The sequence below is a fragment of the Falco rusticolus genome, chromosome 1 (genome assembly GCF_015220075.1).
Source record: "Falco rusticolus isolate bFalRus1 chromosome 1, bFalRus1.pri, whole genome shotgun sequence".
In the NCBI taxonomy this organism is placed as follows: domain Eukaryota; kingdom Metazoa; phylum Chordata; class Aves; order Falconiformes; family Falconidae; genus Falco; species Falco rusticolus.
The window spans coordinates 87,871,519-87,896,522 of record NC_051187.1 but is presented as its reverse complement, the minus strand read 5'-3'; the positions used below and the strand labels follow the sequence as shown (position 1 = coordinate 87,896,522).

Here is a 25,004-nt window from a genome sequence, read left to right as displayed (position 1 = left end):
AGCCTGTAACTTTTGAGAACCCTTTACCAAAGAACTGCTCATTAAGATTTTACAGACTGTACTGGGCTGACCTGGAGTTCATTTTCTTCATTACAGCCCACATGGTACTGTGGTTTAGATGTGTGACCAAACCAGCACTGATAACACGCCAGTGTTTTAGCTGTTGTTAAACTGTGCTTACATGGCATCAAGACTGTCTCTATTTCTTACTCTGCCCCCTAGCAAGTAGGCTGGGGCTGGGCAGGAGGGTGGGAGCAGACACTGCTGGGACAGCTGACCCAAGACGACCGAAGGGTTATTCCATGCCATGTAATGCCAGGGTCAGCAATAAAACTGTGGGGGTGGCAGGAGGGGACAGGGTTTTGGATTTTTCAGAAGTAGCCATTGCTCGGACACTGTCTGCCCATGGTGCTGAGCATCAGGCTTACTGGTGTGAGGTGCTGCGTGACTGCCTTTGCAGCACTTGATGGGTTTTTTCCCCTTTACTTGTTAAACTGTCTTTACCTGGGCCCATGAGTTTCCTCCCTTTTGCCCTTCACATTGTCCCCACAATTATTCTGGGTGGCAGGGGGTGAGCGAGTAACTGGGGTGGGGCGGGGGTAGCCACTGGCCAGGGTCAACCTGTTACACACAAACCACTCCTTCAGGTTCAGAATCACAGAATCATTTAGGTTGGAAAAGATGCTAAAGATCAGCCAGTCCAACTGTTAACCCAGCACTGCCAAGGCCACCACTGAACCATGTCCCCAAGCACCACAGCCACATGGTTTTTGAACACCCCCAGGCATGATGACACCCCCGTCCCCGGGCAGCCTGTGCCAGCGCCTGCCAGCCCTCTCGGTGCAGAATGTTCCCTCACACCCAATCTCACCCTCCCCTGGCGCAACGTGAGGCCGTTTGCTCTCGTCCTGTCGCTGGTTCCTGGGGAGCAGAGACCGACCCCCCTGGCTACAGCCTCCTGCCAGGCCATTGCAGAGCCACCGGGTCCCCCCCAGCCCCCTTCTCTCCAGGCTGACCCCCCCAGGCCCGCAGCCGCCCCCCATCAGGCAGGTGCCCCAGCCCCCCACCCTGCCCGATGGCGGGGGGCGCAGGGCTGACGCCAGGCGGCGGGGGGGCTCCGCGCGAGGCCCCGCAGCCCGGCCGGGCGCTCCCCCCGCGCTGTTTCATCACCACGGACAGCGCCGCTCCCGCCGCGCCCATCCCCGCCCGGGCCCCGCCCGCCCCGCGGGCACCTCCCGCCGGGCAGCGGAGTGGGGAGGGTGCCCGAGTCTCCGGTGGGGGCGGGCCGGGAGAGCTGGGGGGGTTCAGCCTGGAGAAGGGAAGGCTGCGGGGAGACCTTAGCGCACCTCCCAGTACCTGAAGGGGATGCAAGAAAGCTGGAGAGGGGCTTTTCACAAGGGTGTGTAGCGATGGGACGAGGGGCAATGGCTTTACACTGAAAGAGGGGAGATTTAGATTGGATACAAGGTCGAAATTCTTCCCTGTGAGGGTGGTGAGGCGCTGGCACAGGCTGCCCAGAGCAGCTGTGGATGCCTCATCCCTGGCAGTGTCCAAGGCCAGGCTGGATGGGGCTTGGAGCAACCTGGGCTGGTGGGAGGGGTCCCTGCCCACGGCAGGGGTGGGACTGGGTGGGCTTTAAGGTCCCTTCCAACCCAAACTACTCTGTGATTTCACCCAACCGTGCTATACCAATTATTGTCTTTAAATTCTTCCCCCCTTAATGTTTTCCTTATGCTTTCCCTTATACCTCTCAATTCTAATAGAAACTCAATTCTAATTCCTAATTCAAATCGACTTTGGACACCCCACCAGCACCACCACGTTTCACACTGCTGCAAGAACCCACTCCACAGTAAGTGAGGGATTTTTTAGATTGAGAAGAAACAGGAACTATCAAAGGACTGTCTTTTAATTTTTAACAGGGAAACACCAAAACAGATCTATTCAAATCAATGTTTGTTTTCAAAAAAACATGTCCGTCCCACTCATTCTTCTTTTGTTTAACTTCTGCTCTACTTGCATTTTAATGTAGGAGTCAATAGCCCACCCAGATGGTTTCAATGCAGTGTGAGCACTCCGGGTCGTACCCTACAGTTTGGTTCCTGTGCAGAAAGTGGTGATCTCCTCAGTCTGCTTTGGAAGTGCAGCACAGATGAAGAGGAGAGGATTGAACTGCAAAGAAAACGGCAGAACACAAGCACAGAACCACTGGAGCAACCCACACTATTTTAAACTTCAGAAACTTGTTCTTAAACCTCTTCTCTGGCTGGTCACGGACTGTCAGGTTCAGGACAACAAGCACTACCCGTTTCAGTTACAGGTTGCAGCTGAAAATATCATTCTTCTGACATAAGATAGGCTTCAGCAATAAGAGAAAAAGCATCCAGCGTGGCGGATAAAGCTTGCCGAAAGGTCCAACACAAGACCGCATTACAAGAAATGAAAAACACATCAAAAAACTCAACACTTCATGACCTGCACTCCAAACACCTATCTCCAAGCCGCCTTTCCTGAAACACAGAGGGACAGGGCACCCTGGCATGCTCAGCACCACAAATCCAAGATGACCCACCGCATGCACTATCCTCCAGCGCAGCGAGGAAAGAACCAACACCAGCAGCAGCGAGGTTATGCTTTGCAGTTCCCAGAAAGGTCTGAGGAAGCAGCAGAACCATCAAGGAATTAAAATTGCTTTAAAAAAATACTGTCCCCACACAACCCTATTCAACACAAAGTATGCCTCTGCCACCAAGACACAGGTCCCACAGAAAAGAACAAGTATCTTGTGTGCTACACAGTGATTTGTTTTTTTTAAAACGAAGCACAGCTACCAAACTGCCTTCCCAAGTAAGCACAGAGGTGCAGCCCTTGACCCAGGGGAGAGAAGACACAGGCTGTTGGCTCTCATACAATCCTGGGCCCCTCTGCTGAGCCTGCTAATGTGAACAGGGGCAAGAGTGCAAAATAATGCAACACTGAATCACACCCCATGTTCTGCACGGCAACATCAAAGACTGAGCAAGGCGCAAACATCGTTTCAGACACTACCGATCACCCCCAAACTGTCCAGTCTCCTGGGTTTGATGTTATACAGTTACCTCTTCATCCTCATCCTCATCTTCAACATCCAGGATACCCGAATCTTGCTCAGACATGGGGCTAGTGTTTTTTACCTCCAGATCTGAACTTGCGCAGACTTCTTTCTTGGACTTCTTCCCCCTGCTTATCCTGGGATGCTGTGATACAATACTGTCCAGGTTTCTTTGTTGCTGTGCCTAGAAAAAAAGCAGATTTCACCTTTTACAATAGCATCCTCCGATTTTTAAATTTTTTTTTAGCCAAAAGATGTGATCAGTCATGAAATATGACAAATGAGACAAATAAAACACACAACTTAATGGAACTTAAAAACGTTACGTTTTTCCTAACCCAGATATTCCAAAGAAACAGAAGATTTGTTTCAAAACCATTCCAGGGATTACGCAACAATACAAACAATATTCTGACTCTTCACAAATCAAGATGCCAAACCCATCATACTGCCATATTGATCTATTTACAGCACAGATGCAGAAATATTAGCCCATAGGCCATGTGGTGACTGTCACAGGCTAAATTAAAGGACATACTTAACAGTTGGATTTGTTCCTCTTTTCAACCCATGTCAGCACAAAACATTCCACATCTGGACCCCAGAGGTTCCTGAAAGCATTTTTGTGGTACCCCAGGAGAGCTTAATTGTACATTGCTGATGTACAGAATGAGCTGTAAAAGGTATTGAGCAAAAATTCACTCTCAGAGAAGCGCCACAATTCAGGGAGCGAAACACACAGATTCAGTAGAGCTCCCTGGAACTGCTGTTGGTATCTGTTCCTGGGGGTTTGGAGTTTGTTTGCAGCCGAGGTCAACGCGTGTGCTCTGCTGCAAAAACTCCTTTGGTTTCCTCATTGTTACCAAGCACAATATTAGACAGGACAAACGGTTTAGCTCCAATTGTTCAAGAGAGTTGACCAAGAAATTCAAAATGAAAAGGCAGGGTAAGGAGGGGGAACAGCACTAACACACAAGTGGCCACAAGTGCCAAATCATGGCCAAAGAAGTGGAAAAAGGCCAAGCCAATGGATGCAGTGGCTCTGCACATGTGGGCTGATGCTCTGGTGTAACTAGAGACTAAACACTCTGAAAGCCTGAATTTTATATGCATATATACACATAGATTTATAGGACCTCTCCCATATTTTTCTATGAAATTTTAGTATGTAAGAAGAAAGGTGTATGGAAACCATCCAGATGTCTTTCTGAAAGTGATATTCTAGATGGTAGGTTTCTTTTTAAAAAATAATGAGTTTTTTATATATATATATATATATATATTTCAGTTATTAATATAAGCTCTCTTTCTAGCAAGTACCTGTACAACCAGAATCAAACCTGCACCCATGTATTTTATTGCTCCCCTACAACAAGAGACAAATGAGGTGGTGAAACGGGACCAGCCCCTGCCCCAAGCTAATGTGACAGCTTGGCTTTAGAAGGAAGAAGGAATACTAGAAACCATACTGTAGATATGGTTGTCAGTGAAACCAACTGTGCTAGCAAAACAATGGAGAATTAAAACAAGTGGTACCTATTAAAAAAAAATAAATAATTACTTTTGCTCCCTGAACTGCAGAAAGTAGAAAGCTCTACCTAGAGTGCAAACCTCCAAAATTATTTCCCTTTAAACTCTTAAAAGAATTAATATCACACAAAAATAATTTATGAGCAATTTTTATTTTGACAGCCTCTCTCAGCTCAACTCCCTTTTGAATCCCTCCTTGGGAAGAAAGACCCCATCAGAGACCCATCACTTGTGTAGTTTCTAGATCTGAAGAATATTAAAACTAATGCAGGGCATGGATATCCCAACTCTTGCAAAATCCAGCCAGGCTCTACCATCATGTAAGGCAAAGCACCCTCCACACCATGCACATACAATTGGCTTTGTCTTAATTAATGACTATAGCAATTATTAATAAAATTAAATACTAGACACTAGACGAGGTTGCACCAGGAATTGGAACTAAACTCTACATGATGAGCAGCCCTGTGCTATGCCATAGCACAATCTTGACCTCTAGTGGTTGGAAAGCAGTAGTATCCTTGTTATTAACTACAAGTGCTCCTACAAGAGAAGTACCGGCTGAGCAAGGGGACTGCTAACCAAGCTTAACGAAAAGATCTCTTAAGGGATGAGTCAACAATAGGGGTTTTTGCAACAAAGCCACAGGAAAAGGTCTGTGTGAACACTGCTGAACACAATTTTTTCTAGCAACATCAATACTTGAAGCAATTGGGGGAAAAGTGGTATTTTTTGCATTAGAAATCTCAAACATCAGAGGCACAACTCTATAGAAAGACATTGCAACATCGTATAAAAAGAATTAGGACTTCAAAAAGGGGAGTGAGCGTTTGGTCCTTCTGAAGCACACACAACAAAGAGATTCGAGGCTCGATTCCACTCTCAGATACACCCATTTATGACATAAGTTACTCAACTGAAGCGTAATGAAGTTATAACACTGAATCCACTATAAATTATACCAAAAGAAAGCCCAGTGTACTCATTAAAATCTCTCAAATTTATGTAATCTTTTTTCCTCCAGAAAGGGAAGAAATCAAAGAATGGGAAAATGCAAAGTTTTGGATAAAACATTCTGCCTGAAACGGATCATTAAACAGGGCGTAGCAAGATCATAGCAGAAAAAGTGGTCATGGGAGAGGAAAAATCTGGGCTAACAAGCTGAAGGATGCTGCCGCCAGCTCTGAACTTCACTGCCGAAGCCTTAAGCACGTAACGTTCAGATTTTAGGCTGAACACAGAATTAGCCTCACCAGAGGAACTTGTGGACATGTTCTCAGAAGACACATTGTCTAGATCCCCCATCTCTTTTCAAACAAGAGGTGTTAATGTCTTCCCTCAGCTTCGGCTATGCTCACAAGAGGAGCACAGCAGTACATGACAGCTATCGCCCCCATGTCAATATTGATAAGATCCAAATCAAATATTGATAAGACCTGATAAATAATGGTATTGAAAAAATCCCAAAGTCAAAAAAATCTGTCCTTCTATAAAAAGCTCTATCGCTTTAGGCCAAGGAGCTCAACATCCAAATTCAAACACCACATTTTGCATACTTTTAAAACAAATAAATGAAAGTTTACCAAGAGAAGAATTTTGACCTGCATTCAAGTCCAAGGACCTACTGGTAAAAAGGAAAAAGGGAGACCAAAAAGAAAAAGTATGTCCCATCTCCCAGAGATCCACAAAAAACACCCAGAAGGATCCTCCTAATGGCACAAACATGCTTTTTTTTGCCCATCAAGAGCAATTTTTACCTTTAAAATAATCGGGAGCAGGGGGGAAGTTCTACATTAGAAGAGTTTTTCCAGGGATTTCTACCTTTAAGACCAACAAATGGCCCGAAGTAACCCAATGTTTATTCCCTTCCGGCACACCAGTGCACATCCCAGCACATGACCGCCACCTCGCACAGCTGCTGTTCTGTCGTACAATGGGTGCAGGCCATCAACCGCCGGCTGGGAGCCCGAGGAGCCAGCGCGATACCAGCAGAGCCCATAACCTAGGTGTTACGCTGGAACGACACAACATACGTGCCAGAAAAAATAGTAATTGCTTTTCCATTAACAGGAGGGCATTTCCCCCACCCCCACTCTTGGCAGGAAACAATCTGGACTGAAGTGACCTATAAGTGAGAAATATCAAATTTTCTTTAACTTCGGCAAGCTTGGGTGAAGTCACCGAGGTTTCAGTTTCACCTTGAGAGAAAGAGGGAGCTGGGGAGAGGCCCAAAGGAAGCAACTAAGGAGAAATTTGGGCTTAACCGCCAAGGTACTCCCCGCTCCTACCCCCATCTCATTACCCGCACCTTCCTGGGTAGGGGGTGCAGCAAAACAACCCTGCAATATATTTGACATCACACATAAAGGATGAAAAATGACCTGCAGAGCAGGCACATTTGGATTTTAATGTTCTGTTTCACATAAAGGCATCTGTAGGGAGCCCAATGAAGAGGCACACTTTAGAAACCACATCAAAGCATAGGCGACACTCCAGCGTGCCCTCTGAAAACGGAGGGACCTGGCGCTACAGGGGAGGTGAAAAGCCCTCAAGGGACAAAAATCAAATAAAAAAATCCCCTTACCTTTTAGTGTGGTTTACATGAAAGCCAGTGCATTTTTGTATTATTGTGTAAAATTGCTTCTATTATACAAGACTATCAATCTCTTGACTCTCTGCTTAATGTGATGATAAAAAAAAGGTAAGAAACCAAATGCCTGTTTGTAGCTAACACTACGTTTAGCAATAACACACAAAGTGTTTGGTTCACGTAGCTAAAAACTCCCTCCAAGCGCAGCCGCTGTCTTCATCCGCATGGCCAGCACAGCAGCCTGGCAGCCCCCTTGCAGCACAGAAACACCCTCTGCTGCCCTGACACGGCAGAAATCCCAGTCTTCCTGACAGCAACACTATGTCCAGGCTGGTTGATATAAGAAACAAAGGCAGCTTTCCACCTCCAGTTTCAGGTTTAGATCAGTGCCCTACATTTGCTGTCGGAACTAGACTGAGGCTGGCCATCGGGCAGCCTAGAAGGACTTTCATCTCCACAGCTGAGAAGTTGGTAGGTTTTGTTGGCTGAATGCAATCAGAAGAATCAATCCTTTTTGCCGTTGTTCCTCGAGAAGCAGAGATTCAAAGGAACAAGGCAAGAAAGCACTTCCATCGTTACTACAGGTCTTCTCTCCCCAGACATGCACTTCTGCCAAGTGCTCAACCTTGCAGGATGTAGCTTTGGGAGTTTTGCCTTCAAGTCTGTCCAACAAGAGTCCTAAACACAAGTCCTTAACACGAGTCCATCCTGAAACGGCTGCTGCAAGCTTTGGAGCAGCGACTCCACCTCCACCACCCATCGCAACTCAACCAAGCCAACCCAACCAACCAAGCGCACAGACCCAACGCTTTGCATGAGAAATTAAAAGTATTGGCTTAAAACACTGGTGACAAGTAGTAGTTGAATTTTTCGTAGCTGACTTTTTCAAAGTAACTTGATGGCTTGTGATGAAGCGAACACAGCCCCAAACCTGCAACCCCAACCTGCATAGCTAAGCTGGGGAATGACACGGAGTAACAGAGCGGGTCATGGACTCCTCCAGGCTCTGCCTACAGCAGCCATACCCACCATAAGGGAAAGTTGTTATACCACCTACACAGGGAATGAGCTCCTTTAAAACTCAGATAGCTTTTTATAGGGTTTTTATAACTTTGCCTTGTTTTCTGCATTGGTTTGACAATGCATGAGTGTGTCTTGCCTCCCATCACCTCCACGCACCAACAAACTGACAATATTTACTTCTTAGAAGAATCTAATTAGCTCTTTCCTGATGAGACAGTAGATAAGGCACAGCAAGAAAAAGGTTTTATGATTTAAAGGGAATGAAGTACTGCTGCGGTTAGCTTCGGTGGTTTTGATTAGTTTCTGCACATTTGCTGCTGTGATTGTTTTATAGACCCCTCTAATGGTCTGAGACACCGAACTTTAAAATATCATTTCCCAATATCCCTAGGAATGGGATATATATTCCTTAATCAATGTTACCAAAAAAAAAAAAAAAAAAAAAAAAAGCAGACTGGCTACAAGGGAAGAAAAAAGGAAAGTTAATAAAAAATGACAGTAGGGCTGGCTTCCTGCCAAAGACCCATTCGAAAGTTATAAAATCCCCCTCCGATCAGATAAAAGCATGGATTATTATTGCAAGGTGTAAACTCAACACACTGACACAGCTTCTGGTTTGAGTTTTAACAAAAAAGCCCGTCACTTGTCAAGATGATAAGAGTTTTTGCCTATCTGCTTTCTCGGTGTTAACTGGTTATCAGAGAAAACAATTTGTCAGAGGTTTGTCTGACAAAGTTCACCATCAGCACAGGAAACAAGGCCCAAGAACAAGATTTTTTAAAGTCAGTTCCTCATCATTCAAAAAATTAAAGTAAGTTTAGAAATGCAGCACTCAACAAGTTAACTCTCCCCAACACCCTCCACAGGCTTTGCTTCAACTTCCCACCCCTCTTTCCCTGAAAATGACTCTCCCCACCTCAGCCCACCCAGTGCTAAAATCCAGCTCATGATACTGATATTCCCAAATATCAGTTCTGCTCAAATATAAATTTACGGCATAAAGTATGCAATGCGGAACACCCAATTCTCCCTTTGCTTTTGCTTTCACCCAGTGATTTATCTTCGTCCCCACACCCCTGCTCCTTTTTCGGACCCACAAGACGAGGTCAGCATTATTTATATCCTCAGAGTCCATTGTAAAGAGTAACTTAGTTAATTCAGCTTTTTATACAAAAACTATTGAATCTCTACTGTTCTTTGGGGAAGTTCCAGCACCACAGTACTTGCAGAAATGAGTGATCAAGGCTCTCCTTTCCTAGGAGCTGTAAAAAGAAGTTTATCACATTAGCATTGATAGAAAGACTTGGGCAACCACATCCTCCAGGTCAGCTGTACAATAGAAGACCAAAAGCCATTTTTTAAGTCGCCCTTTATTGAGCCAAGTGTTGATTTACACTTCTGTGTGATCTAGCCTCCAGAACAAGATATCTACAGGCAGGCATCAAAAGTAGCTTAGTTATGTGATTACAAAGTTTATTTATCACATTTACACTGAGTGGAGAAGCCGAAAATTAGATAAGCGGACTAAAAGCAGTAGGAAGACAGCTGTTCTACAAGGTATTTCAAACACATTAAAGACCGTGGCCCTGACAACTCCACAGCTTGGATCTTTGTTTAATCAGTCCCCAGCACTTTGTGAGCCAGGCTGAGATAAATAGTTTACTGCTCACTGTTAAGCAACTGGATACATACTTTTTTGTTAACTTTCACCAAGAATTTAAAATTCCTTTTTAAATGCCGAGTGCCTTCATACAAAATCCCCTGCTATATGCAATCCCATACACCACACTCTGATGTTGGGGTTTTTTTAACGCTGCCTTTTCATACAGCATTGAAGAGGCATCTCTCTCTCTGACGAGACTTAATTATGACTCAAAGCACAAGTGGAAACTCCCACACTTTGGTTTAACCTCTCGTTAGCCTAATTGCAACTGAACCAAACCGCGCCGAGTAAGAGAGGGAGCAGCGAGGTAATCACAACCAAAACCAGTCACAGGTGAGAGGGTCCAACTCTCACCCTCCCCATCCCAGAATGACTCAGGTGCACACAACCGTGCAGGACCAAGCCTCAGCTTTAAGTACTCTCTCAGGCACCAGGGACTAGTAATTATTCTCTCAGCAAGGGTTTGTTTCAACACGCTCTCTGACAATCAGGGCATGACGAAGGTAATAGGGTTTTTTTTTCACTGAAACTATTAAAAAGGAAAAATCCAGACAAAAGGCTTGCTTTCCCAGAGACCAACGTCAGAAGAAAAGGGGATGGAGATGGAGAAGGGAGGGAGAAAGTAAGGGGACAGTCTCAGGCTTCGAGTTAAAGACACATTATGCCCTACTCTTGCTTGGGCTCAGAGTTTCCATTAAAGATAATCGCAGCAAAGCACTGGAGCTTGCAGCCAGCAGCCAACGTAGCACCAAGGAAATGCCCGTCTCCACCTGAAAGCACTGAGAGGTCTCCAGCCCCCAGCACCATCATCCCCAAAATGGGAACATTCCTAGCTCAATAACTCAAGCCTGCAGGCAACCCCAGCAGCAAGTGACAGCACACCAACCCTCACCTCCCTTCAAATTGACTCGGGCAACTCTCCAGTTGCTGCCCTACACCTCCAGCCTTGCCCAGAGAAGTTGCAACTATCACACCTACGACAATTTCGGGTAAAAAGAAGTCACGTATTACAGCTCACAAAAGGTTGAAGGCACGTTGGACTGTGAAGCTTTTCAGGGTTTGATCCATGGGTAATTCTGGAAAAACAATTAGAGCATGCTTAGGACTGCTGCTTCAGCTTGAAGGTACCACTGCCTCGGGGTCTGACACGCTACACGGCCCTCATGCACTCTCATAAACCACAGTAAGGCAAATGAAAGTCTGATAAGCCGATACCAACATTTCTCATTGGTTTTACTCTCATTTTTACTTCCCACTGTCTAGGGGGTACAGGTCATTCCAAGCTACTGGCATACTGAGGAACACACTGCCGAATATCCCCATTTTGTGTGTCAAGAATTGCAACAGAGGCAGGTTTGCTCACGCAGCCAGGACAGCAAACAAGGATTATTGCTCATCCGTGCTTGGGTCTCTGCTCCCTGCTTATCTACCTTGACCACATTGACCCTCAGAAAGTTATACGGAGAAAAGAGCATTAGCCCTCATAGCCTGGCCTCAGATTAAACCCTTGTATTTCATTCTCTGTGGGAGTTCCCAAACTGCTGTTTCACACACCCTCTCTCTGGGCCTTGTCAAGCACTTTGGAGACAAGTTTCCTTTCCAGATTTTGCTTTTGTTTCCATTTATCAGTCTGGTTTGGGTTTTTTGAAGGTTCTGAGAAACTGGCAACGTTCAAAGCACCTATCTTAGATGGTCCCAACTATCCTGGAACACACAGAGACTCATCTAAATACAAGGATAAAGCCCTGAGTGGTGAGTCCTGGACAAAACATTTTTTTGGCTTTTCCACAAGGCAGCTTGTAAGTCTTTTAAATCAGATCTGGGAAGATCTGCAGAGCAGATACCCTTAGGATCTAACTCACAGTTCAGATCTGCAGTCAGAAAATATCCTCGACTGTACTCGCAATGCTCTGAAATAACCAGTCCCACAGCTGGTCCTCAACTGCATCAAAGCAGTGGGCAGCTTTCCACCAATTCAAGCAAGGGCACAGATCTTCCCTTCCAACCTTCCTCCATGAGAAGAATCTGTACTAATACGCTCTCGGCAATGGCTTAAAGTAATGTCATCCAACACATCGGCACCAGTGACTCATCTGTTCTGAGATGCACCCAAAGGCATTTTCACAGAGTCTTACAGGCGCTGAACTCTGTGCCCTGACAACGCAGCAGATGACGCCAGGGCGAGACCTGGGGGAGATGGGACAGGAGCATTAAGGACTGCAAGGGACCGCCTAATGGAACATGTTCCATCACTGGAGACCCAAGAACATATTCAATGACCGCATGCTAGACATGGGTTCTGTAACTGATCATGTCATGGAAGAACCTGTTAGACTAAAGCATGTCTTGAGAGCCTTACCATCCTGTTTTCTGTGACGGAGAAATGTCTTTCCAGTGGTAGACTAAAGAGGTGCTCACCCAAACTGCTGTCTGCTTCAGAGCAGGCAGTGCTGCAAGGACAACTTCAAAGCTATGTACCAATGTACCAAAGAGTTAAATCATCACAGCATGGTTTGGGTTGGAAGGGACCTTAAAGATCATCCAGTTGCACCCCCCTGCCATGGGCAGGGACACCTGCCAACAGCCCAGGCTGCTCCAAGCCCCATCCAGCCTGGCCTGGGACACTGCCAGGGATGGGGCATCCACAGCTGCTCTGGGCAGCCTGTGCCAGCGCCTCGCCACCCTCACAGGGAAGAATTTCTTCCTAAGGTCTAATCTAAATCTCCCCTCTTTCAGTTTAAAGCCATTCTCCTTGTCCTACCACTACATGCCCTTGTAGAAAACCCCTCTCCAGCTTTCTTGCAGCCCCTTTAGGTACTGGAAGGTGCTCTAAGGTCTCCCCGCAGCCTTCCCTTCTCCAGGCTGAACCCCCCCAACTCTCCCGGCCCGTCCCCACAGCAGAGCTGCTCCAGCCTCTGACCATCCCCGTGGCCTCCTCTGGACCTGCTCCAACAGCTCCATGCCTTTCTTACACTGGGGGCCCCAGAGCTAGAGGCAGTGCTGCGGGGGGGGTGGGGGGGGGTTGGGGGGGTCATCAGAGCAGAGGGGACAAACCCCCTCCCCTCAGCCTGCTGGCTATGCTTCTTATGATGCAGCCCTGGACAGGGTTGGCTTCTGGGCTGCAGCTGCACATTGCCAGGTCATGTTGAGCTTCTCCTCAGCCAGCACCCCGAAGTCCTTCTCCTCGGAGCTGCTCTCAATCCCTTCATCCCCAGCCTGTATTTGTGCTTGTGATTGCCCTGACCCAGGTGCAGGACCTTGCACTTGGCCTTGTTGAACTACATGAGGTTCACACGAGCCCACCTCTTAAGCCAAAGCCGCTCTGGATGGCATCCCTTCCCTCCAGTGTGCTGACCACATCCTTCAGCTTGGTATTCCCAAACTTGCTGAGGGCGCACTTAATCCCAGTGCCCATGTGTCCAACAATGATCGTGAACAGCACTGGTCCCAGTACAGACCCCTAAGGAACGCCACTCATCACCGTCTCCACTTGGACATTGAGCTGTTGACTACAACTCTTTGAGTGAGACTATCCAGCCAATTCCTTACCCACCGGGTAGTCCACCCACCAAATTCATGTCTCTCCAGTTTAGAGACAAGGATGTCATGCAGGACATTGTTAAATGCTTTGCATGAGTCCAGGTAAATTATGTCAGTTGCTCTTCCCTCATCCACCAATGCAGCAAGCAAGGCAAGGATCACAGCAGTTAAAGACTGAATCCTAAAAATCTAAAGAATCCCCTACGATCTTGTCATCTCTCCTGGGGGATGCAGACAGCAGCAGTACTTCTACCTTCCAAAGATTTAAAAAAAAAAATAAAAAATATATATATATATTTTTAAAAAAAGAAAGAGAGAGAGAAATCCTTCATGGAACAAAGAATATTTAGTTCTGTTTAGGAATAACCACTATGGTTTTTTTGATGAGAAATCCACAAAGCAGATGCCAAAAGGGCTGAGGCACAAAGACTAGCTTTTCTTGTTAAGAACTAAATGGCTTTTTCAAGAGTAATCATCTTCTCCATGATCCATGAGCTTTAGGGTAGTAGTAGAAGAAAGCAGAACAATATTATGTTATTTCTGGTTTTAATTAATCATAGAATTAAGCAGCCACTGCTTCTCCAAGCATGTTGACTATAAGGGATATTTAATCCCCATATGACAAGTTTCACTGAAAATGACTTTACAGAAGAGATTGAATTTCATTTGGCTTCCTTAGTCTCATGCAGATTCCTCTGACACTGTGGAATATTCTGCTGATAAACAGGTTTTTTCTAAGCAATTGTTCACCAAGGATAAGACTGCTGGGCATGAGGCCTGGCGATTCAGGGAAGAGATTATAGCAGAGAAGAATGAAATTACACATTCATCACACAGTATTACTCTCTAAAACCGCCTCTTCAAACTCAAATGATTTTTTGTGGTCTTTTTTAACATAAAAATGAATTCAGTCAACATATTACATAATTCTTCTCTACCAAAGTACGTTCCCAGGATTTTACTCCCCACATCGATAAGTAACTTTTTGCTTTCATCACAATTTTAGCACTGAAACTAGAAAGACTGTAAATACTCATAGATAAATCAAAACTTGATCTCATCTTGCTTCTGTAAATTGACATAATATTCATCCTTTAAAACACCAGAAGTTATTGCAGACTTGAAATTATGCATTAAAAAAAATTATCCATATTCAGCCTCCAAACTTTCAGAATTTGCAACCAGAAAATCAGGCAAGTCCCAAAATCTGCTATTTACTGGACGTGATCTGCCCTCTAAAGGCTAATGGGGAAACTGCAGAGAACCTTTTAGCCAGGAATAAAGACATGAAAGTGTTACACATCCTCTTATTTTCATTTTCCTTTACCTCCCTGCCCTCTCCCCTACAACCCACCTACTGTTCAATCCCCCAGGAGGATCCCAGGCTCACCTTGACCAATGTCAACCCACGCAGCAACAATCCTGGCCTCCTTAAACTCAAAAAACCCTCTACCATTGCCCTAATAGAGCCAGGATCTCATTCCTATAGGGACAGTCTTCTTCAGTGCCGATAGAGAGATGAGTATCAGGCATAAGTGAGATTCAATCAGACACCATCTATTTTACCATTCATACAATTTTGCAATAAAGTCGCCAGGACAACGGCACCGATGCTGCTGCATGACCCTGCTAGTTTTCTAACAATATATATAATGTTTGGCCCAACCACCCAAAAAAATCCTGCAAGTAAGCCTTTGACCTCAATACCGTGGATGTTTCCATCTTAAACCAAAAGTCAGTCACAGCTGGAAGACGGGAGGCTGTCACAGCTGGCTTTCTACTCCTCATTTCATAAGAGACAATATACACAGCCATTCCAATCCCCAGGGCCATCAGCTCTTCCAGGCTGATGGGCACAAGCCCTCAACAACATCCCTTGTGGCACAGCAATTCCTTGGTTATTTGAAGCCCGCTCCTCTCAATCAAAACATGCTTGTCCCCGACATCACAACAAAAAAAGACGGAAAAGCTCAGCATGCCCTTCCCTATATCTGAATATGCATCTTTTGTTCCTATTACATATTATTTCAGAAACTCCGCTTATAAATTCAGAAAAAGCATGATCTCTCATCAAGCACTTACACAAATTAAATGCATATTTCATAGAATACACGTTTTAATATTGCATGCTGTGCCTTTACATTACAGTTACTCACTACCAGTACAACACTCAGCAAAGGAGGAGCTGTGGTAGGACCACAGCTGCCCAGAAGTGATCACTTGAACACTGATACAGAAGTTTGCCATCAAAAAATACACTGCTAGCTTGAAAACCTGTAATCTCACTTTGTGTGCAATCATTGTAACACATCCGTATCACTTTTCTAAGGCCAGAAACAGGTTTTTGGATCTAGACATCCCCATAGCTGCGTGCTTAGCTCTCCCTCTGAATTCCCTATGCAAGGATCCTAAATGGGCGACGGGGTGTTAATATCCTAAATTGCCATTAATGGCATTCCCAAGTGTTACGTACTCTCCAAACAGATTGCTTTCATTAGGGTACCTTAATAAGGATTAGAATAATCCACTATTCTGGATAGAAATTGTTGGCCAAAGTACCTGCCAAAGAAGATGTGATGTATGAAATGAGCCCATCTTGCCTGCAGACGCAGCGTTGCAAAAGGATTTTCTGTTGAACTTCAGTTGAATTCACTGAAGTCAGCATTGGGGTTTATAAATCAGCAGTACTCTTCGGTGACAAACCTCCTTCAGAGCAATATGTGGTACACAAGAGGGGAGTCCAACCTGGAGGCATTTTTTCAAAGCTCTAATTCTAATTCTGTTTCTACCCAGACCCCTCAAGGTAGTTTTTTTTAGGAATATTCAAAAAGAAGAAGAAAACGCCCAGCTTCCAGGGCATCATTTCTTACCCTCATAAAGCACTTTACGACAATTTAGATTTAAAGACTGAAATTTCAAACCATTTCACCATTGCCACGCTTCCAACAGCATGGAAGTAATAGCAAAAAAAAAAAAAAAAAACCAAACCCAAAAACAAAAATAAAAAACACAACACCAACAATGAGAAATAAGAAAAGAGGGAGGGGAAAGACACATTTCAGTTATCTGGAGTAGGAAACTACCATCTCTGCTCAAACAAGCTTGTACCCCTCAAGCACCAAGCAACTCCCATACACTTCCGCAAAGCTCTTCTGCACTTTAATCCCTCTTTGCCCATTACAGTGAACTAACTCATTTAATTGAATCATGCTTCCCTAACAACCTGTTTTTAAGAAAAAAATAAGGCAAAGCATATCTAATGTAACATACACTGCTATTAATAACTCGGAATTTAAGTAGAGCATTCATCCAAAGGCACCAAGGGATCCCCCAGCAGGAACATGCTGTCATTATTTTATGGATGTCATAAAGAAATCTTTGCTTGAAAAGAAAAGTTTAAAAATAAATTAAAAAAAAATATCCAAGTCACAAAATCCCCATTGGAAGGGAGAGGATCTGCAGGACTGAAATGCTGAGGAGTATTTCTGAGGTGTCAGGATTAGCAGAGCAAGAGCCAGCCAGCACTGCTACCTACCAGCTCACCAGCCCTTCTTCTGGTCACCAGGTAACGCATCCTTCCCACATGGCCAGGCCCTGCTTGCCTACATTTAAAACTTGTAGACTTCAGAATTACAATCACATTTTTTAAAGACCAAAATAAACAGCAGCTTGTACAAAAAAGAGCAATTAGAAAGTTAGCATACCTCCAACTTCTCGTTAGTAAAAGTTTTATAACCCTCCAACATGTGGCACTCCAGTATAAAACCTGGCAGAAGGAAAAATGCCCTTGTCTACCTTTCATAAATATAGCAACATTTCAGTGTTGGCAAAGATGGCCTGGTTCCTATTACTAGCTTTTTTCCATTTTAAATTTACTAGTTAATTTTATAGAAACAAATAAAGGGACCTGCATATTATAAATCTATTAAGGATAAAAAAACATAACTCTAAAAAAAAACACGAGAAAAATCTCACACCTTCCCTCCAGCCCTTTCCAATTTTAATTTATATACCTTTTAAAAGAAAAAAGCACCTCTCAATTGAGCTGGGAGGTCTTCCCTTAGTCCCCAGCAACTGGCACACGTGTGGCATCATTGTTCATACGTCGGCAGCATGCAGCTTAATTGACCCATCCCTCTTTCACAAGTACCTAACTCCACCTGGTACTGATCAATAGGAAAAATTATATTTTTTTTTAAGTATATTTTCATCTAGCCCCAATATGAGGCTGGTAAGGGAAGCTGAAGAACAAAATTCAATAGGGTTTCAGCTGTTATACCTCCATCTGGAGTTAATGGGGTTGCACCTGCTTTTCACAAGGTGTGAACGTGACCCCCCAAAGTGAGTGAGGCACTGGCACTGCCTCAAACCCAGCTAACAGCAGGGAGACAGCTCTGTGAGGGATAAGGTTAGGAAACAAAACAACCTTCTATCACGAGGAAAACATTAGATGAAGAAAAAAGTCTTTATAAGTCAATACAACCAACAGTTATTGTTTTCCTCCAGCGTCAGTGAAATTTTTATGCTAGTGAAAACCTAACCGAGCTTGCTGACCTGCAGCTATAACAGTGATAGGGACATGTCTGGACACAGGCACCAGAGCAGCCAGCAAAGCAGGTTCAGCTGTGCTTCAGCTCATGGTTGACTTGGACATTGCTCTCCTTAGGGGCCTTCATAGCCTCAGCCTGAGAAGTGTTCCTCACCACAGGACCAATCTGGTCCGCACATGGGACTGAGTAACTCCATGGGACTGGTCGGGATGGTAGAGGATGACAACGTGGCCGTTGGGATATTTACAGGAACATCTCCAACAACAACAGTTTGCATGGGGCAGAAGCGTGTCATTGATTCCAGCAGTGGGGCACAGATCAAATGGGAAAAGGGAGGAAAAAAAGGAGAGGGAAAAGAAGGGGGGGGGGGGAAGGAAAAAACCAGCATTGCCAGCACATGTTTCTCTTTCAAAACGCCCCTTGGACCATGAGTTTTCAGTGTGGCTCTAAGTCACGTCTAAGCCTACAACCGATTTCCAGCTCATCAGATTTGCCTTTTCTCGTGCTTTTTCTTTACTGATCCAGGATTTACACATGTTTTTACAAGACAGGATAGGCATACACATTCATGTGCTAATTATCCCACCTACAGCCACAGCTTCCAAAAGCAGCAACCAACCACTAAGCCATTGGTTAGAGCTCTGCACAAAGGGAAGTGAAGAACCTGAGCTTGACTAAACTTCTAAGTCACGTTGAGTCTTCTAAATTTCATTTCTTATTGGAAGAGGAGAACCCTTCTCTTCGCTCCTGGGTATTGTTACAAAGATATTTGTTCCCTTGAAACCAGGCAGCCTCTCACATTCATCTCGGAACCACAAAACTGGAATTTTTGCAGGCAATCAGGGCACAGTTGGGCAAGAAAAATGACAGAAGACAGCACTGAAGGCAATCCCCTCCCCCCTCCCCCCCCCAAAAAAAAAAAAAAAAAAAAAAAAGAAAAAGCTTTCTGCCTCGTTCCTCACCCATTTGTGGTAGCATCAGACATGAGCATGACGCCCAGAGCTCCCAGGGATGGATACAAGGAAAATTCACACCTAAAAAGAACCTTTATTTCTCCCCTAGCACAGTGACTGGTAGAGCCCACGTCCAGAGCAGCCCCAAAGATTTGCTGCTGCAAATAATCAGAAAATCTTCAAGGACCTGGAACCTCCTCATCCTCCAAATAAATTCCAAACTGCCTTTTTTCCCCTTTCCAAGCAGAGTGGAAAGGAAAGATCCTCCCATCTCCCCAATCCTTAATAGTGTTGTTCTTAAAACACTTTGGAGATACTTCAGTAGAAATCACTGAAGAAATATTAAATAGAATCTCAATCTTAAAGCCTTGCAGGTCATTTAAGGGCCAGATCCACAACTGCATTCAAGCCTCATTCTGTTTGCCAAATAAGTTCTCATTTAAGGATGGGCATCTGGGTGGTTCAGAAGCACATCAGAAAGCCCAACAGCTTTGCCAGTCTTGCACTACAGAGTTTATACATACCTCCTTCAAATATATATGTAAACTCCTTTGCGAGCTAAGTCACAGATTCTCTGCACTCACAGAACATTAAGTAAAAGTAAAGTAAAATCTGGCCGTCTTTCTATGATGCATTACTACAAACCATCAAACTGAAGAGCTAAGACAGCTTGACTTTCAGCTCCCAAAGTAGGCTTACGAGTCTGACACTAATGAAAAAAAGTAGGTCTGAGCACAGCTGCAATGTGAGACGCTGAAAAACAGCAAAAATATGCTACTAATTTCTTGCTTAGTATAAGCACACTCCAAAGATTTGTGTTGACTTTGTAGAACTACTGCAATTAGTTATAAATGATTAAGTGAAAGACTCCAACTCCATCCAAGTCACAGAGGATACAGACACTGACTTCAGTTACTGCTCGGCTAATTGAAGTACTGCTCAACCCAAAGTTAACTTAGCGTGCAGCTAGTAAAACGTCTGATTCTTTTCCTTTTTCCAGCGATGTTTTAAAAATCACATTATAAAAGTTAGCATCATGCTACAGAAATACACCCAGAAAGACTGGGGTTATTTCTCTGCCGATTCATTTTTCCTTAAGTTGAAACATACACCTTGGGTAGCCTTTCACATACGCTTACTTAAACAGAAAGCATGTTATGTATGAAATATGAACTTTCCAAGTTCATCTTGGAAACCAGGCTCAGGTTCTCATCTTGCCTCCAGGAAAGAAAGCAAAAAATGGTAAAGAGATGGTCCATTTAATCATTGGGAGAGTGGAAAAAAAGATGAAGGAAAGTAATTGGTGTAATTCTGTAGAAGACTTCAAGCACTTTATGGTGTTTCAGGGCTCAAAAAGCAAATATCTTATTTACAGGAGCCACACTGGAAAGGAGCAGGTTAAACCTACCTGAGTTCAGAGACCACTTCTTACCCTGTAACACCCTTGGGGCTTCAAGAGGTGACTTCAAGGTCTCTGGACCCTCCTTGCTCATCTTCTACACTACCTCCCCTAGCACAGTAAGCAAAACACGCTCCCTTGGGTGCTGGGGAACTGTGCCAAAAGGCTTCACATCCCTAGAGGTGCTTGTCATCCCATCTCAAATCCACACCAGGTCCCTGCACGACAGCTACCTCAATCCTAAAGTGCTTCCACCGGAATGGAAAGTTACTCAAATTAATGACCTGAGTGACACTACCGAGCGCCCTGAATTACTTTCAGCCATTTTTCTTGACATCAGCTCAATGATTTACTGAACCACGAGGCTGCACTACTAAAATAAAAGTACAGTGTTGCATTACAGAAAAAAAGAGTTTGCAGGATAGGAGGTGGCTACGAATGTATTATAGCAAGCATTCACTCCAGCAACGGAAAGGGAAGCAGGGATTTACTTTCCCATCAGGGCAAAGGACTAATGCAAACCAGTAAATCACTAATCCCAAAAAGAGACAGACTTGTCTCCTGGACAGATGAAGGACAGATAGATGCAGCTTTTTTTTCTTACAAGTAAAAAGCTTCTGAACCCTCAGGTGAGGAAGTCTTAGTCTTTCACAATTCAGGATGAAATCTTAAAATGAAATAAGAAAAAAATCCAACATCAGCCTCGACCTCTAAGAAGTCAGGACATTTCTAGGCAGTTAACCTGCATAGAGAAGAATGCAAAACACGAACATTTCAACTGGTGGGGACAAAAGGGAGGAAGAGAAGAAATAAGCCTGCCTGCTACTCTAACTAGATGATGCATTTTTCTCGATGACTAAAAATGTGCAGGTTGATACTTACTAGCACAGTATTTTCTCTCAAGTGCTGGTTATTACCTTTAGGCATGAGATAATAAAATCCTCTAACCATTCCATTTTTACCGTTTTCAAGAATACCTGGCTTGGTTGCAAGAAACCACCCACCAGTCTATTCCCTAGGGACAGATTCATGTCAGAACACGAAAAGCTTTCTCAAAACCTTTACAAAGCAACCTTTACCTAAAGCATCTCACAGAAAGCTCTTCTTCCCAATGGTTATTTTTAGCATTTAAGGCAGCCACCCAAAATTTCTTTGGAAAAGGATTTCACATACTAGATTTCATGGAGAGCTGCCCTTTGTAAGGAGAGGTTTGCAGCTCACCCTCCTTGCAGGAGGATCCCCCATGGCTGGGCCATATGCTATTTGAGCCAAGAGGTGAAACACCCTGTGCACAGGATGACAGGCCAACATCCTGCCTAAAGACACCACCAAGAAGTTCCTGCAGCTCCCTAACCTGAAAAATAATACAGGCCAATCCATTTGCAACTCGAAGTCAAATAGTGAGGAAGAAGGAAGGTTCCAAAGAGGAAGAGGGAAGGTTCCAAAAAGGAAGAAACTCCAAAGTTTTGATTGGACCAGATAAAGCTTTTAAAACTCTAAAGCAGTTTCTCTGGTTTGTGCACAACAGTTTAAACATCAATGGTCAGATGCATTAATAAGATCAATAAAGGTAACAGAAATGCACAAAACTATGCAACACAGCACCAGCCCACCTAGCAGGTGACCCAGCTGCTCACTCACGCTGCCGCATACCCTCACCTCATGCTGTTAAGAGGGTTGAAAACACAACTAGAGCTGAAGATTAAATAATTAGGCTGTGCATGTTACCCAGTCCAAACTTCTTCACGCCCTTCAGACCTTTAGCAATGTTGGTCTTGGCTGTGAGATGATCGCTTATGCAAAAATGCCACACCTGGTACTCAGGGAAGGTAAAAACCACCATCAAATACAACAAGGGATTAAACTTTTATAGCAAACTAGATAGATAAAAGGAACTGTGAAAGGACACTGTCCCCTCACCAGTCCCAGGGAACACAGAAGGCTGATGCCAAGCCTTCTTCCAAGCAGCCATTGGGACTTGTCAGACACCAGGTAGGTTTTCTGCCCCTCGGTTGCAGCTCCTGTGTTGCCTGGCCTGAAGTCAGCAATCACCTCCTGCCAGCTGAGAGCCAAAGTAAAAGGTTTTAAAAATAACCTCGAGAGATGCTGCAATGCAACGTGCGAAAAGGAAGTTGGCTGCTCTCCTAATTGGGGGAGGAAATTTCTATTCCAGCGTGCTAAATGTGAAACAGAAGGAAAAACGAGAGCCCTCACACTTATGAGGCGCTACTGTGGGAAGTTATCAATAAACTCTCATCAAGGCTAACGGCAACAGCCCAATTTAAAGCACGTTTCGCTGACCAGGGCTACTGCCTGGTCTAAGACAGCGTACTGCACAACTTCGAGAGAGAGATGCTGCGAACAAATGGAAATTTTAAGTGGTTCTAAGTGAACCCACACATCGCCCATCAACAGGCTGGGTCTAGAAGATTTCAGAGAAAGCCAGGAACGGTAGCTGTAGTTCAGGAAGATAAATAGACCACCAGCCGTAAGCACTGCTTTCTACAAAGACAGGCAAGACAAGGGTCTTCATCAGCAGGGACGGACAAGCCAAGCTGAGGAAGCAATGCCAGATCTGTGAATGTGACAAGGGAGATTTGCCATGAAAGCTTAAATAATTGGGAAAGACCTAAGCAATGCTGAGTAAAGCAGCAGCTCAAAAGGTGGGTGAATGCCAGAAGAGAGCGAGCCATGGGGACTCATCCAGATGCCCTACATAACAGCAGTCTCCTTCAGGAGGAATGGCCAAACACCCTCCATTTATCCCAGGACTTCAGGAGTTCCAACGCAAAGATGGAACAAACTTAATGTCTGAGTAGATACTGGAATACCATGCTCCGCAGAAGATGGCTTTGTGAATATTCAGAAAAAGTACTTATTTATGAGGATACAATAGTCAATGTGACCTGATCCTCTTTAGAGGGAAATTTCAGCACTGATATTTGCCTAAACTGTGGGCAAACAGGGATACAAGTTTGATGGGATATTAGGACTTTACAGGGCAGCATCCTCTGTTGAACATAAACTGTGACAGACTTGGGTAAACAACTCCTGTAGGTCTGTATTAAGAACAGATCTTGAAGCAGGAGAAGGAATGTGGCAGGGAGAATTATATCTGGCCCATGACTAAAACCATTCCCATGACCCAAGCCAACCCTTCATGGGATGACCAGTGAAGCAATCCTCTACAATTTGCTTCTGACATAAAGAAAGCCTGTTTTCCCACAGTGCTGAAGCCATCATATCTGGGACCAATATGCTTTCTCAATAGCAATATAAAACACTTTTCAACCCTCCCTCTCTCCAGAAAAGGTGGCAACTGCCAGTCAAAATGACCAGTCCTACCAGCTAAAGGATCCTAGTACCCATGTTTTAAGATTTGACTCTTCAGCTCAACCTCAAACCCTAAATACGGACAAGCTGTGGCTCACGTACTAGCTTTGTAGGTCTTCTGGGAAGAGTTACCGAAGATAAAACAATCTTTCCATCTTCTGATTTAAAAGGGACTTCTGGGCTATGTCTATCTTCAAAGCCAATATAAATTTACATTTATCCCTGGAGGCTTAAAGTCCAATGGGAACCCTTTGGTACTCAAACAATGCAACTGCTCTTTTTCACAAAACAATGACAAATCCTAGTTCTCTTGCCGGATGCTTATCCTCTACAGAAGTCAACACCAAAAATGTTAAACGGATACTGAGCATCACTATGTTGTTACAAAATTGTTTAGCCTCCTCAGCAAAACACGATTAAGAACTTGGCAACAAGCAATGAAGATGTGTTGAAAGAGATACCAATCTGAACATAAAAGCCACCTCAGGTTCCTCCCAAGCCCTTTCAGCAAAATGGATCTCTGCTCTTCTGTAGGGCTTTCGGCAGAGATTTCATTCCTTGTTTTGTCAAGATTGCCCACTGTAAAGGCTTTAGAAGAAAAACAATAAAAGGAAAGGGAAAGAAGCTAAAGCAGTGCAGAGTCTAAGAAGTCACCGAACTACTGCTCACACAAACTTCAGAAAACCATTCATCTTCTGAATAGACCCACCAAGAAAGCCATTTCAGTGGCACTGACACAACAGCCATCCTTGTGGGAGGTCTAGTGAAAATTCTCAGTGCCTAGGATTTACAAAGCTGGGAGGAAGATAACACTGCTTAGCGGGATCACCCCAGAAAATCAACTGTCTTTTTAACAGAGAGGATAAGGGCAAAATTCTGACCACACACTTACATACAGGCAGAGGCAGCTTAGCAATGGGTACAGGTGGCACTTCAATAGCAAAGATCCTCTACCTAGCTCAGGAGGTCAGAAGACTCCAGGAAGACCACTGAAATTCCTACAGACCCACTGGCCACTAGCAAGATGGGGCACTAGGAGGTACGGCAAGTTCTGCATAGTGTATTTGAACCAACCCAAGGAACTTCCTGTAACAAAGAGTGTTTGGTCCTCAGCAGAAAACCAAAATTGATTACACTGGACTCTCACCCATTCACAGGGTAATAAGTATTTGTTGATAATTACAGATACTTACTAAGTAGATTACAGCCATCATTCTTAAGCAAGGACACCTAAATCCAAGTTGAAATACATCATATCCAGCTGAGGACTCAGGCCAAGAATCCAGCTTTGCAATTCATGTCCCTCAAGAAACACGAAAACACGTTACCATT

The 25,004-nt window shown here is 44.4% G+C and overlaps 1 protein-coding gene across 6 annotated transcripts in view; it reads right to left on the bottom strand.

The window, feature by feature from the left end:
• EXOC6B (exocyst complex component 6B) overlaps positions 1–25,004 on the bottom strand; it is a 306,436-nt gene that overhangs the window by 156,308 nt on the left and 125,124 nt on the right. For 5 of the 6 annotated variants that reach the window (XM_037388258.1, XM_037388268.1, XM_037388297.1 and 2 more), the window contains exon 7: positions 3,099–3,275. In XM_037388258.1, the coding sequence (XP_037244155.1) occupies positions 3,099–3,275 (177 nt within the window). The remainder of the gene's footprint in view (positions 1–3,098; positions 3,276–25,004) is intronic. The other variant, XM_037388288.1, reaches the window with a different exon arrangement.